The following is a 14,033-nucleotide window of genomic DNA, read 5'->3' as shown; positions in this document are numbered from 1 at the left end:
CTGTCAGTGCGCCCCAGGGTGGCTGTGGCTACAATGTAGCTGCCATCACCAGTGTGTGAATGTGTGAATGACTGGATGTGTAAAGCGCTATATAAATACAGGCCATTTACCATTTAAATTTAGGCTATGGCTGCTTTGGTCGAGTCGACAGACATGGATCTCGACCTTAAGATCCCGATTGTGCTGTTGGCCCTCTGAGAACATTTTATTACCAATAATATGATTTGTGTTAGTTGTACTACAGCCTGTCCAAGGTACCTGTGATCCAGTTTTGGTGAGTAATTTTACACTATGAGTCAGATTGTGTTTCTCTGTGAACGCACCTGTACAGTTTTAGCTGGCCAAGCTAGCTCGCACTAATTGGTAAGTTAAAAAAAAAATATGACGAAAACCCAAATTCCTGATTACTGTCAGGTACCAACACAGTAGCTACTGTAGAGGATGCAACAGTGGGTATGTCCATCTCTGATGTGCAGTTTATAGAAAAAAAAAAAGTTCAGTAACAAAAACCAGAGCATCTCGTCAAAGGGTTTTTATTCAGTATATATTACTGAGATCATTAAATAGACTTGTTCAATTGACAACAATCTAAACACAAATAAAGAACCATGTTTCAGTGTTCTTTAATATTTTCACATCAAAAATGAAAAAGAAGAAGCACTCTTTTATTAATAAACTGGTAGATGGAGTTTGATGGGATCTATTATTTAGGAAGCAAAGGGCAGAGAGAGGGGTTTTCACTCGTACATGTTTTTAGATTTAAGCATCTCGGTGGTTCTGTTGATCAAAGGTGAGATTTTTCATTTATGCAGTAATCTCCAGACTCGCAGATCTCGCCCTGCAGCCAAATGTCACCTCATTACTTCACAAAATAATACTGCTCAGCAATGTTCAGATGTCAGTATAAAAGACAAAATATGAGTTTATTATGCGCGACCTTCATCTGTATGGCATTGTTCTTTTAGGGGCTCTTTTACATTGGAGCAACTTTTTCATTTCAAAGTCACGGATATTTGAGACAGCAGTAACTGGGTTTTTGTTATGTCAGTTTGCATCCTAAAGATTTAATTCATATGAAATGAGCAATCAGAAAACAAACCCTCCTTCTCAAAAAGAGAAAAATGAAAATCTTCAGGCCACAAACACGGATGAAACCAAACCCTCAGAGAGGAGAAGGCGGCTGCTATCGGCTGGAGGAAAAGATGCTGAACAGGAAGTAGAAAATCGGGAAACAATCCAGGGTACTACATGAACATGTCATCGTAGCCAGGAGGGGGCATGTGGTCTGGATCCGGCCTAAAAAACAAAAACAAGAGAAACACACAGAGCTGTTGTTACTGTAGCCAGTGGAAGGTGGGTGGTTCGATCCCCGACTCCTGCTGTGCACACGTCTTAAGTCTACTTGGGCAAGGACCGAGTGTGAGTGCACAGATTGGACATAGATAAAAGTGCTGTATGAATGTGTGTGTGATTTGGTGAATGAGGAGTAACCAAGTGCTCAGCTGAATAAGAAGGTGCTGGCCCATTCACCATCGTCATATTTTATATACTGTCATTTTTTCATATTTTGTCTTATTTTTATTTTGACTCCTGGTGTTCAGGCTGAGGCCTGCAGGGCAGGGTTAGGTAATGGAGCAAATACACCGCCTGCCAATGATTAGTGGAGTCCACTGCCTGCTGTTGGACTGATTTTTGCTATTTTATTTGGAAAAGTTTTCGGTGTGTCTCCTTTATAATTCAAGATAATGCACAGTCAACCTGGAAAGCACAAAAGTTCTTGTTGCAGTGATTTCAGTTGTTCACAACACAAAGCAGAGGCTCTAACAATTAAACCCTCTTTAGTGCTTTCTGTCCTTTATTTTGGGCTGAAAAGCTTCATAACAGAAGCAGATTGAAAAACTGTGTATGCATTTCTGCACACTCACAGCACTTAAGGCTGCAAACAGAGGCATCCTTCATCTAATTATTTTCCTTATGGTTGTCTCATTTGTGAGTTTCATCTATATCAGTTTGGAGCTAGATAAATGCCAAGCAGGCGATTTTGCTTTGCTTCATTGCATTTGCTGAAAATGCTGCTGGGGACTCCTCTGCCTCTCCAGCAGGAACTTGAGCTGGACGGTCGCGGCTGTTGGACTGACACCGAGCGACTGGAACTTTAAACACACAATCTTACTACAGAACTAAGACGGGTTTTTTTCCAGGACAACAGGCAACCTTTACTTGTTTATTAAATCTGGTTTATTAGTCTATTTAGCTATAGAGTCACTAAAATCTGTGTCTATAAATGAGGCTGGAAGGTGACTAATATACTTTTTTTTCTGTCATTATCTTCACGTTTATATCAAAAACAACAACTTTAAGGCAACTTTGCATGATTATCTAATAATCATGCAAAGTTTTATTTTACAATGAATCTTGAAAATGGCACCAAATGTTTCTGTAATACATAAGAAATTACACAACTGTTGTATTTAATTTGCTTCAAAGCTGCTTTCAATTTTCTTATTTGTTCTGTGAAGAATGTATCTTTCAGTGGAGTAAATCATACAAATCTAAGATGTTGTAACCATTATAAGCCTTTATTTGGATTGACACAGAGTCAAGAGCTGCCTCCATTATGTAAGGTGGCTCCTCAAAACTCTTTAAATTGCTAAAATGGAGAGGCCATCTGGTATTACTGAGATTAAAATGGGTGCAGCTTTGTTGTGTTTCATTTGGTGAAGCTGCAGCTGAGAAGTAAAAAAAAAAAAAAAATCTTTAATAAGACCACTGACTGATTTAACGCTGCTCTTGGATTTGGATTTTTGATCAAGTCGAAAGATAAGATCTTTTTTTTTGAGAATTTATTTTATGTCGAAATTCAAAGTGTCTTTGACCCTTTGAGAGGTTCAGTGGAGCCTCACAGCTGAGGAGCTGTTACAGCCTGAATTAGTGCAGACAGATGGAGGCGTGTGTGTGTGTGTGTGTGTGTGTGTGTGTGTGTGTGTGTGTGTGTGTGTGTGTGTCTCACCCTGGTCTGTGACGTCCGACGGGTCCAAACGGATCGAAGCGAGCTCCTGGGGGAACGGCTCCAGGAGGCAGAATGTCTGGTATCCCACTAGACGGGTCAAAGCCAGAGCGAGGATAACCTGACCTCAAGGGGTCGACTATCATCCCACCACCACCACGAGAACTGAGGAGGGGAGGCGGAGTTCAGAGATTCAAGAGAAGGACACGTGTCAGCTGGTTTTGTTGACTTTGTCAAAGATAAACAGGCTACAGGTTTTATCTGAAAGTGTTTAAAAATAAATCACTAGTTAAGTAACATTAATGTTATTATAACATAAAAAAAATCCTAAACAAGTTGTACTTTCATGATTGTAATGGATGACGACGGAGCTAAAAACCACCCACCGCGGAGCGGCGGTTTCAAAAGTATTATCCAGCTTACACCACGCTCGACATCCAAACAAGACTGTTTCAAAAACAGACGTCGTAAAGAGCTCCCCAGTACAGAAATCAAACCAAAGAACAAAACGCTAATACACACTAAACACAACAAATAAAGTCCACCTTGAGTTGGTTTTTAAACACGCCCACTTTATCAGTGTACTTGAAGCACAGGTTAGGGGGGATAACATCTTGCAACACAACCCAAAAACATATACAAATGGATGCCCTCTGCCCTTTTTACATTGTGTACATGTGCTGTGGGTCATACTGGATCACTTGGCTGCCATTAAAAACCTCTCATGGGCCTTATTGGCTCTTCTGCAGGGCTCGGCCAAAAGCTCACCTTGTAAGTGAACCAGAAAAATCTTAAGGTGGGGTTGAGTTTAGCAATTATTAAAAACTGTAAGAAAACTAGTTACATAATAGCTGCGACTCAGTTTGGAGATGTTTGCTTCGTTCGAGTCTGAAAAGGGAAGTTGATGTTAAAGTGTCTTAAGCAAACTTTATTTCTAATGGTCAGAAGGAGACGACTCCTGGTGGTTATAAAGAAGTCTGTGGGAAAACGGCACTCTCTGAGACCTCATTAAACACTTTCCTGGAGATTTCATGGGCTGAGTCGCCTGTTTCAGGTCATACTGAATAAAACGGGGAGATCATTTTGTAAATTATGGCCACTTTTAAAGAAAAATAAGAGGACTGTCCAGTGTTCGCCCATTACCTTCAGATTTGTCTGTTACTCTCATTAACCTTGCTAGTCTCATCTGGTTACACAACACTAAGTGCTGACAGCAAAAATAATTAGGGCGAGGTTTTAAGAGTGGGTGATGTCACAGTAACTATGTCCATCTTTTATAACATCTATACTGTAAAAAACAATGTGCCATCAGCCGCCTTCTGGACGGGCTAAATTTAGTCTCTAAAAACCATAAAGCACAAACATACCAACATTACAAACGTGACGAAAGCGCAACAAAGCAAGACAAGCATTGAGCAACTATGACCACAGGTGTGTTTTAACCAGGTTTTCATGTTTACATAGAAGCGAAGAGTCCCTGAATCATATATAGTGCGACTTGTAGAGATCTTTTAAAATGTTAATATCTTTTTCTGACTAAAATATGTTTGATTTTGAACCCTGTATGCCAAGCAATAGCTCTCTTTATGAAATTTATACTGGTGCCACTACCTGGACTAATTGTAGAAGAGTAATGCCTGCATACTCCTGGGGTAAAAATATCAATCAGTTATTAAAGGGCAGCTTTCAACAAAAACTTGGGTTTGATTAATTTGCTTTACTTCCACATTACAGTGAGGTATTTTGACAAGCTGATACTTAAAGCTACATATGGGGAAACAAGGAGATCAGATTAACCTTCAGTGATTTAAAAAGTGTCCTGGTGGAAGGTACTTCAATACACAGCTTGTGTTAGCACAATAGAAAAGCTCGAGCTGATAAAAAATTAATGTTAAAACTAAACTTAGATTCTGAGTCTGCAGCTGCTTTTGTTTGTCATCTTTTCTGCGACTCTCTGACATCTGAGCTTAAAGCTTCGCTTTCAGCTGGACACGCGCCAGTAATCCAGAGCTGTCCGCTGCTGTGAGGGCCGACTGTTCATCCTCAAATCCCAGATTAGGGAAAACCCAGGAGAATGCTTAAATGCATGTCTGAGATTGAATTCCATAAACAGATTTAAAGGATTTAAACATGACAGGAAGAGACAGACTCACCCAAAGGGATCCAGATCTGCTCCCCCAGCTGCAAACGGAGGAACCATGGGGTCGGGCCTGAAACAAACACACACACACACACACACACACACACACACACACACACACACACACACGTAAACATCAAAACCAGTTAAATACAGGATCAGTCTAACATCATTTTACAATGGAAAACAAACTACAACAGCTAGCAACGTGTCAAATACGTGAAACACAACCGACGATCTTCTTCACCAACATCTAATAAAAATAAATACTTTATTTATGCTCAAAATTCACCACTGCAAGAGCGAAAACAATAAAAACACCTTACAATAAAAGTAAAATTATAAAAATGTAAAAATCTTATATCATACAATGAGCAGCTTAAACATAAAACGAATGTGTTATGAGGTGGTAAAGACTTTCTGTATGTGTCCATGTTTCTGAGGAGATAAAAGAGTGAGAAAAATGAGTTCGGCTGCATGTCCGCTAAGTGGTGCAGAGGATGGTCTGGGTCCATTAATTATCCATAGCCATTTACCACACACAGCCACGGTCATTTGGAGGACCTTCGTCAGTTGAGGAAGACATCCCAAGTGCGGTGATTCAAACTGAATTCAATGATATGACGAACTCTCTCAGGCATGTTAATGCATTTAGCATGCGCTTTAATATTCACGCCACTGAAACGCTCCTTCGCAGCAGCGTGTTCGAGAGGAGACTACTTTTCAATCACAATCCTTCCACATTTCTGGTTGCTGCCATGACAACGTCTGCAAGGAGCACATCAAACTCCACTAACGGTGTTCCCTCTGAGTCTTAATCAGCTCACCGAGCTCGTCCATATCACTGACTAAGCGCCTCACATTCCCCATGATAATCAGTGGGACAGTTCCAGCACTGAAACCCCGGCATTTCCTCCTTTGGTCCTCTGGGATAATAGTAGGACTTACTTCAGGCAGTCAAATTGTCAGGACAACCAGAAGGTGAAGATTCTCAGAGCGAAACGTAAAGAAAAATCTCTGGTGAAAAACACACTTGATGGATGCTCAATCATCCAGGGAAGAAAATCCCCAAAAGCTGATTCTGTTCATCTGGACGCAACGTTTTCAGTGGGAGAAACTTTTCGTCACTCATCCAGGTGACTTCTTCAGTCTCAGCTGACTGCAGGTTTCCCCAATCTTATAAAGTGTACATTTGCATAATGACTTAAACTAGCATAACTGAAGGAACAATGGGCTGGGAGGTCAGTTCCTTGATCATTAATATGTAAATTCTCAAGGAGGGGGCCTAAGGGTACATCTCTCACCATCATACAGTGCGGTGATCGCAGCCATTCCCCAACTCTCTGTGAATGGTACTCATGGACATTGATCAGTGGCCATTGATCACGGGCTTTGATCAGTGGTTGTTGATCAATGGTCATGTGAATTTGCATATCAATGATCAATTAACTGATCTGCCAGCCCATTGTTGGAAACAAAAGGTTTCTGCCACTGAAAACGTTACATCCAGATGAACAGAATCAACTTTTGTGGATTTCCAAAAAGAGCTGTGCCCGACGACCATATTAGGGAAATCCTCTCTTAGTGACATCATTTAGAGCCAAGAGTAGAAAAAATAGATCAGTTGTCATTTAGAGTGGTCTGAAAGCTGTACGTAATTGTACATACATGGACCTCATATAATTTGAACATTCCCTTTCCAGGCTTGTTTGAGACGACTGAATCTGGTTCTTTTTAGACATTAAAAATGCTCAACTTTGGGACGATAGTTGATGTAGAAAATTTAGTTTTATTGCATTTTGAATGCAGAATATTGATGTCCATTTGACAATCGCTAGCTGGTTCATTATTTTACATACATAGTTACCTTATTGATTATTAAAGTATTCTGATTCTGGTATATTTAAAAGAATGCAAAAATTAAAAAAAAATTACTTTTTAAAAGGCTTCCCAAATGTGAAAACTTTTGGGAAGTCAGCTTTTGGGAGACTGAAGGACTGAGGAGACACAGTAAAGGAGTTGTTAGCACTGTCACCTCACAACAGAAAGGTTCCTGGTTCAAATCCCAGCTGGACTTTTCTGATTGTAGTCTAAAGGACTTTAAGTGGTCAGCAAAAAGCAACACGTTTTAAGAATCTGCGAGTTTAACTTTTGAAAACTAATTCTGATTCTCTAACATTTCCTAGATGTTTGGGGGGTAACAGTTTCCATCTTAACAAAAACATGTTATCTATTTATTTTATAATTCTCATTTATTTATTGATCCTACAATCATTATTTCACTTTAACTGGATCCTGCAGCTTAGAATCATCAATGACTAATGTCATTTATAAAAGACAGTTGCTCTAAGAGTAACTTTAAAAATGGAAACACACAGGCATGCTTGATTCAGCTTCTAGTAAGACTGGTGGAGAGTCCCACATCTGATTCATCCAACCTTCAGGTCTTCAGGTTCTGCCCCCTCCCTTGTCTTGTCTTTGCTTTTGCCATCACTCTGCTTGTTTCTCTGAATTGTTACTCCCGAATCGTCTCTTAAGGATTCAGGAGTGCTTTCTTACTTTCTCTCCATTATCTTGGTCTGTTCTCCTCTTAACTTTTACTTTCTCCCATCTGTCACCGTTTCTCATCCTCATCTCCCTCCCCCTCTGTCTGCACCTCTCTCGGGACAAGGAGGTGACAGCAGGAGGTCGATAAAGTGCTGACATCATCTCGCATCTCATCTGAGCGGGTCATGGCTAAGAGGACGGGGGAGGAAGAGGAGGAGGGAGATGAGATGAGGAGTGAAAGTCAGAGTGATTCTGTCTCGCAGCTCTCGCTCACACATGTGCTCATGTTTCCATCACTTCAGATGACGTTACACTGACTTCATTTCCAGGATAACCACATTTAACATCACCAAACAAAATGCGCATTTTTATCAGAAAATGCTGCCATAAGTTAAATTTAAAGTCACTTTTAGTGGATGTTAAAGATTTTCACGTTTACTATAAATAAACAATGAACGAATAAAAAAAAACAAAAAAACAACAACCCTGCTCTCTTCAGCTTTTGTTCTATCAAACATCACCCATTAAAACACCAGTATGTGCCAATGCACTGGTGTTTCTTAAAGTTAACTAGTTAAGCTTAGCCAGGTAGTGAACCACGTCTGCAGAGATGGACTAGAGTGAAATTAATCTAAGGGACTGTTTGGTTTATTCTTACTTTATTCTGACTAATGATTTCCTGCTAACATGGATAAATTGCACTCCATCTTATTTCACAAAATAAAATGTAAAAAAAGGACAGCTAATTTATCCAAGCTAACTTATTTGCTACATCTACCTGCCATTTTTCTATGACTACACTATAACATCTACTGTGACACACTAAGCAGATTTTTGCAGATGAGCTAAATTTAGCTCATCTGTTAGCACCATCCAACCACCCTGTGTTGGCTTTGCTTTGTGTCACTATGAATGACTAAAATACATACTGTTCTAGACAGAAAGAAAGCTGTTGCCAAAACATTCTTTTCCACCAAAGAAAAATATGTTTAAACATTTTTAAATGGAGCTTAATTCATATCGTAAGTAGTTTTTAGTTTTTCAAATGTGTAGAATCATCAGGAAAATGCCAAGACATCTGTTACAAAAGGTAGCCCAGACTCCCTGCCTTAACTATATGCTGAGCAATCGTGCTTACTTACAGTCAGCCGCCCAAAGGTCCATTTTCAGTAAGGAAAAAAAACTCCTTAGTTAATATCAAAGACAAAAAAGTTAGGCGTGGTCACAGCCCTGACCTCAGCAAACGCTTTCTGATGCCTTTATCGGCTCAATCAGGTCAAACTGATTAAAACATGAATGTATTTGGTAAATTGTGGAAATTCTAATTTTCAGAAATGATGATTATCCAGGGTACGTTCACTAGGTAATGACAAGCTGTTAACCTGTGAGACGACAATATCCTCAGCTTGTAAGTCAGATGCACTCCGGTCTTATCACGTCTGTTTCAAAAGAGACTTAACACACCAGAGAGTGGCTCCATCCATCTTTGGTACTGTCTATAGCTACGACCATGGATCATGTTATTTGATGTAATTTGGCAAGCTACATAAAATAGTGCAGCGTAATAGTGCAGGACAGGTGCAGTATATCATCCCTGTTTTGGCTAATGGCCGCTTGCTTGCGGACTGTGAACAAATATGAGAAGGAGAGTGATGACTAGTGTTTCACTAAGAGCCTTCAGACCTCTTTTCTTTACAACACTGTGTCTGTACTTACTGCTCTCTGACTCGCCTCACCCTAACCTTACTCAAACCTTCTGCTTAGCCCACAGGGTTTTTATCTTTTTTTAAAATTGATTTTATCGTTAACTCTGTTTCCCTGGGTCTTTTCCTGTGTGTTATGAATAAATCTTCCTTTTTTGGTACCGGTAGTGGTTTCATTTTGTTGTATTTATCCGCAACACCTTAAAGGCTGGTCTGTGAAAATACTGTCGGACATAAACCGGTCCGCGGCGCAAAAAAGGTTGGGGACCGCTGATATAGAGGATGTTACAAAGACACACACACTTATTACACTCACATTCATTCTCTGGACACTTACCAGAACGTTAAACTAAGTCTTTCCTTGTAATAATTAATTTATGGGAACTTGCTTTGTGTCCCCAGAAGGGAATGTATAAACAGATTTAGGTCCCTGAACATGAGTAAAACACACACACACACACACACACACACACACACACACACACACACACACACACACAGCCTGAGCTCTGTCCTCATTTGCCAACAGATGCTCCGTCTAGACGTATTACAAGCCACAATCTCAGCACATCCAGGGGTGTGTGTGTGTGTGTATCAAATGCCAAAATGTCAGTCATAAATATTAATAACACGAGGCTCTGATGCCATGAAAATGTTAAGGATTACAACTTGTTGGTTGTTCATTGATTTTCCGTCATGTAGTTCTTTCCAAGTCTGCAAAGTGCAAACAAATCTAAAATCGTTCAAGGTTAAACTGGACTTTTAGACTGTTCGAATTTATTAAGTGAGTGAGTAATGCACATTAATGCACACAAAACCGGAAAACCTGAACAGGCCAGACTGCCAATGAATAGACTAAACTATATTCAGCCTGAGTAAAACTAGAAATACCACAAATATAAGGTTAAAACTTCATGAATGTACATTAGATTAATTACTTGATCCTATGCTGGTGGGAGAACCTCATTAATGAGCAAAAGTAGGTGGATATAGAAAAATTAGTAAGCAAGGCATTCGTTATTATCTCTATTTGACTCATAGTTTCAGGCAGTATCCTCTTTTTTCCACAAATGCAAAAGAGAGAGAAACCAGGAACATTACAAATATGTGCCAACCATAACTGTGTGTCACACATGACAGTAAAATGTACATATTTAACGATCAGTTCATGAGTTTTGTTGTAAAGTTTTGCATGCACAGTTTGTATCATCACCAACCAGTGAGGGTGTGTCCCCTGGCGAGGATTCCTGCTGGGAATACGGAGGGGGTCACTGTCCTCTCCTCTTCTTCTCTGCGCCTCCTCTTCCTCATCCCGCTGACTCTTCCTCTCTGCTCTCTGTCCGGTCGGTCTGTCCAGGGGGGGCAGCAGCTGAGTCTTCACCTTCTCTGACAAACTGTCTGCATCTTTGAACACACTGCAGAGAAGAGAGATGACTTCATTTATTTTTCAGCTCTATATGTTTATTTTCTGACTATACCAGAGTTGCTAAGCATGACTCACAATTCAAAATAATCTTTAGTTATCAAACAAACTGCCCTTCAAGGCCACCCTCCCTATCAGACAACCTTTTTATAATAGGCTTTTTCCAACAAATAAAAGATTTCAACAACAAGTGAGTATCAATCTGAGATGACCTTATAAGGCAGGCTGAGTACGAGGCATACTTTATTACTATTTATACATTTCTTCCTAAAGTTGGAAAGTTTGTCCCTTACAGGATCCAAAAGTCTAACACAACAATTATAATAATCAGAACAACATAAGACAACAGAATAAAAGCTTAATAAAGTAGAGCAGCTCAAAAAAATAACCTGTCAAATGTGTGAAGCTGGTCAGTGTTCACGTGGTCGTTGATGTTCACCGTTAAGTCCGACACCTGCTGTGTGCTGGAGTTCTACACACACACACACACACACACACACACACACACACACACACGATCCATTAAAAAGATAGATTAACATGGAGAATAATATCTCAACAAACTAGCAAATAATAAACTGAACCTAAATCATATTTTCTTATTTTACGCAACTGTGTGTCAGATCTTTGCATAGATCTACATTTCTCCAGTCTTACAGTGCAGTAATACGACCCGTATATGAATGACAAAAACTAAAACTCACTGAACTAAACACTAAACTAATCGAAACATTTTAATCGATACAAACTCGAATGACCGAAAAAAACACAAATTTAAAAGTAAAGTGTTTGCGACCTCACCCCTGGCTGCAGTGATGTCTGCTCTGAACATCAAGATTCAAACTTAGAAAATCTGACTTGATTCCCTTTTAAGGCTTTTTATGGATCCTTACATCAGGACTGAAATGCAGGATAAACTGGTCGGTCTATATCAGTGCTCCAATGAAAAATAATCCAGAGGAAAAAATCTTCTTCTTAACCTCCTAAGACCTGAACTCTTTCATGGCATTTTAAATTTCTCTTTGCTATTTGGGCTGATTGGAACCTGATGAATTTAAAAACTAAGACTTACCAGATTTCTTTTTTTTTTTTACATAATTTTTGTTTCTGAGAAAAACGAGATCCACATATGAGGACATTCGTTTTAAACTTTGATAGAACAGTGGCAGTATAACGTCCTCGTAATTATGCAAAGTTTCAGGTTTCTGCTGTCATTAATAGAGGGAAAAAACCCACACACTACCATAATTTTTAAAGCACTATTTTAAATTGCCATTGTCTAGAAAACTAATTAAGATTCAAATCAAATGTTTATGTGCTTACCATCAGATTGAAGATCAAGGTGGAATCAACAGTGATTGCCTTGAGGAGCATTTGGGTGTCACTGTTGTTGGCTTTGTATCGCAGACTGTACAGCTCTTTGTTGTTACTCCAGTCAGCAGGCAGCAGCTCGGACTTCTTATCACTGCTGCGGGCCTGGAGCAGGAAGGTCACAGAGGCCGTGAAGACAGATAAAAACAAAGGGGGTCAATTCAATCAGAAACCTGCTTTTTCTTTTCACAATATTTGTTATCAGAATTTGGCCAGTTCACTGCAAATAACAAAACAATACATAAGAACTACAGCAAGAAATATGTGTTATTATTAGATATAACATATACTAATCTCATCACTAAGGTTGTAAGATTGTTGTAAAAAATTGTAAACATATTGCAGATTCTTGTGTTGCTGCAGTAAAACAGACTAAAACTAGCTAACATAAACAAGACTAACCCTATAATTAAAATGTGACAAAACAACATTGGTCAATAACGTAAAAATTCCACATAATAAAATAAAAAACGAACGTGGAAAAAATAAATATAATAATGATAATGATACACATAAAAATCCGGTAGAGTGAATTCATTTTTAGGTGCATAAAAATTTCTCATTATTTATATCTAAAGAAAAAAAACTTTTCAACATGTCATCATGTTCACAATAAAGAGAAATGTCTCATTTGGAACTGGGTCACTTTACTAAATGGTAGGTGTCATTCCAGAGTGTTTTTATGTAAAACAATCACACAGAGATGCCAAACGTTTCCCTTTTCACGTTAAATCTCATTATAAATGCTTCATTTTAAAAATAATACTGATTACCTGTTGATTTCTGTAAAATGAACAATGGGAGAGGGTGGAGGATAGCAAGGCTGCACACTAACACGAATCTGTGTCATAAACTCCCGTGGTGTTTCAGGATGACTGCCCCCAGTGGGTTAGCCAGCTAAAGATGACATGACAGTTTTGGTAAACTGTCCCTCTTAAAACAGATGCCGTCAAACTGAATATCAGCCATGACAGTTGGATTAAAGAAACCTAAAACGCATTTCTCACACTTTTAAATTCTTCGCGTTAACGTCAGCTTCACACGGGAGGTGATGCTTGTTTATGAAGCTATAGCTAATGTACATTGAGAATTACATACAGAACTCCCTTGGAAAAACCGACATTTTAAGAATTATTGGAATTACGGTCTGAAAAACATCGAAAACCACATACACAGAATCTTTTTGCTAATATTTAATTTGCATTCCACAATTTGGCGTAAGAATGATGTAAAAAGAAAATATTATCTTTGCCATAATGTGGGATAATTTAACACAAGATTTAGCTAAACTAAGCGAACTCACCTCGTCTCCTGAGCCGATGCACCTGTATCCGTTCTTTATCAACTCCCAGTGAACAAAACACACAACGGCGTCCTGCGGGCAGGTGATGTTACCTGCGACACAGGTGTACAACACCTCCAAGCCAGCCATGTTTTCCTTCAATCTGCCAACATCGGTACAGTTTCAGGCAAAAGAAATGAAAACGAAAGTCTGTGTAGCAGCTTCACTGAGTCAAGCTGCAGTTCGGTGCCAAGCAACAGGAACCATTTCCGCTTCCCGGCTTTTCAGTTTAAAAGCACCAGAGAGCTGACCGAACGGTACATATCTGCAAATATCCAGTGATATTATGTGACGTAATGACCTTTTTTCATTAAGCTTTATTTCTATTTCATTTAGTATTTTTAGCTTCAATTAAGTTTCATTTTGATTCACTCTCAGATTAGGTTTTCTTATTTCAGTTCAGTTTTTCTTAGTTTCTTGGTTACTTTTACTATAATGTGAGTGTATTTGTAAGGGGGAAATTTAGACGAAGTATTAAAATACAAACTCAACTCTTCATG

The 14,033-nt window shown here is 39.1% G+C and overlaps 1 protein-coding gene across 1 annotated transcript; it reads right to left on the bottom strand.

Annotated features, from left to right (window-relative positions):
- Window positions 1-517: 517 nt before the first annotated feature.
- psmf1 (proteasome inhibitor subunit 1) lies at window positions 518-13,759 on the bottom strand. The gene is made up of 7 exons (XM_085457732.1): window positions 13,495-13,759; window positions 12,144-12,296; window positions 11,210-11,292; window positions 10,615-10,812; window positions 5,161-5,217; window positions 3,011-3,172; window positions 518-1,296 (listed from the first exon to the last, which is right to left on the bottom strand). The coding sequence occupies exons 1-7, from the start codon at window positions 13,621-13,623 to the stop codon at window positions 1,245-1,247; spliced, it is 834 nt and encodes a 277-aa protein (XP_085313858.1). The 5' UTR covers window positions 13,624-13,759; the 3' UTR covers window positions 518-1,244.
- Window positions 13,760-14,033: the final 274 nt, after the last annotated feature.

This window comes from Copadichromis virginalis, linkage group LG5 (assembly GCF_057382275.1).
Source record: "Copadichromis virginalis isolate Kocher_CV1m ecotype Utaka linkage group LG5, C_Virginalis_male_GT1.1, whole genome shotgun sequence".
Taxonomy (NCBI): Eukaryota; Metazoa; Chordata; class Actinopteri; order Cichliformes; family Cichlidae; genus Copadichromis; species Copadichromis virginalis.
Note: the sequence above shows the minus strand (reverse complement) of the source record. Positions and strands in the feature narration are given on the sequence as shown.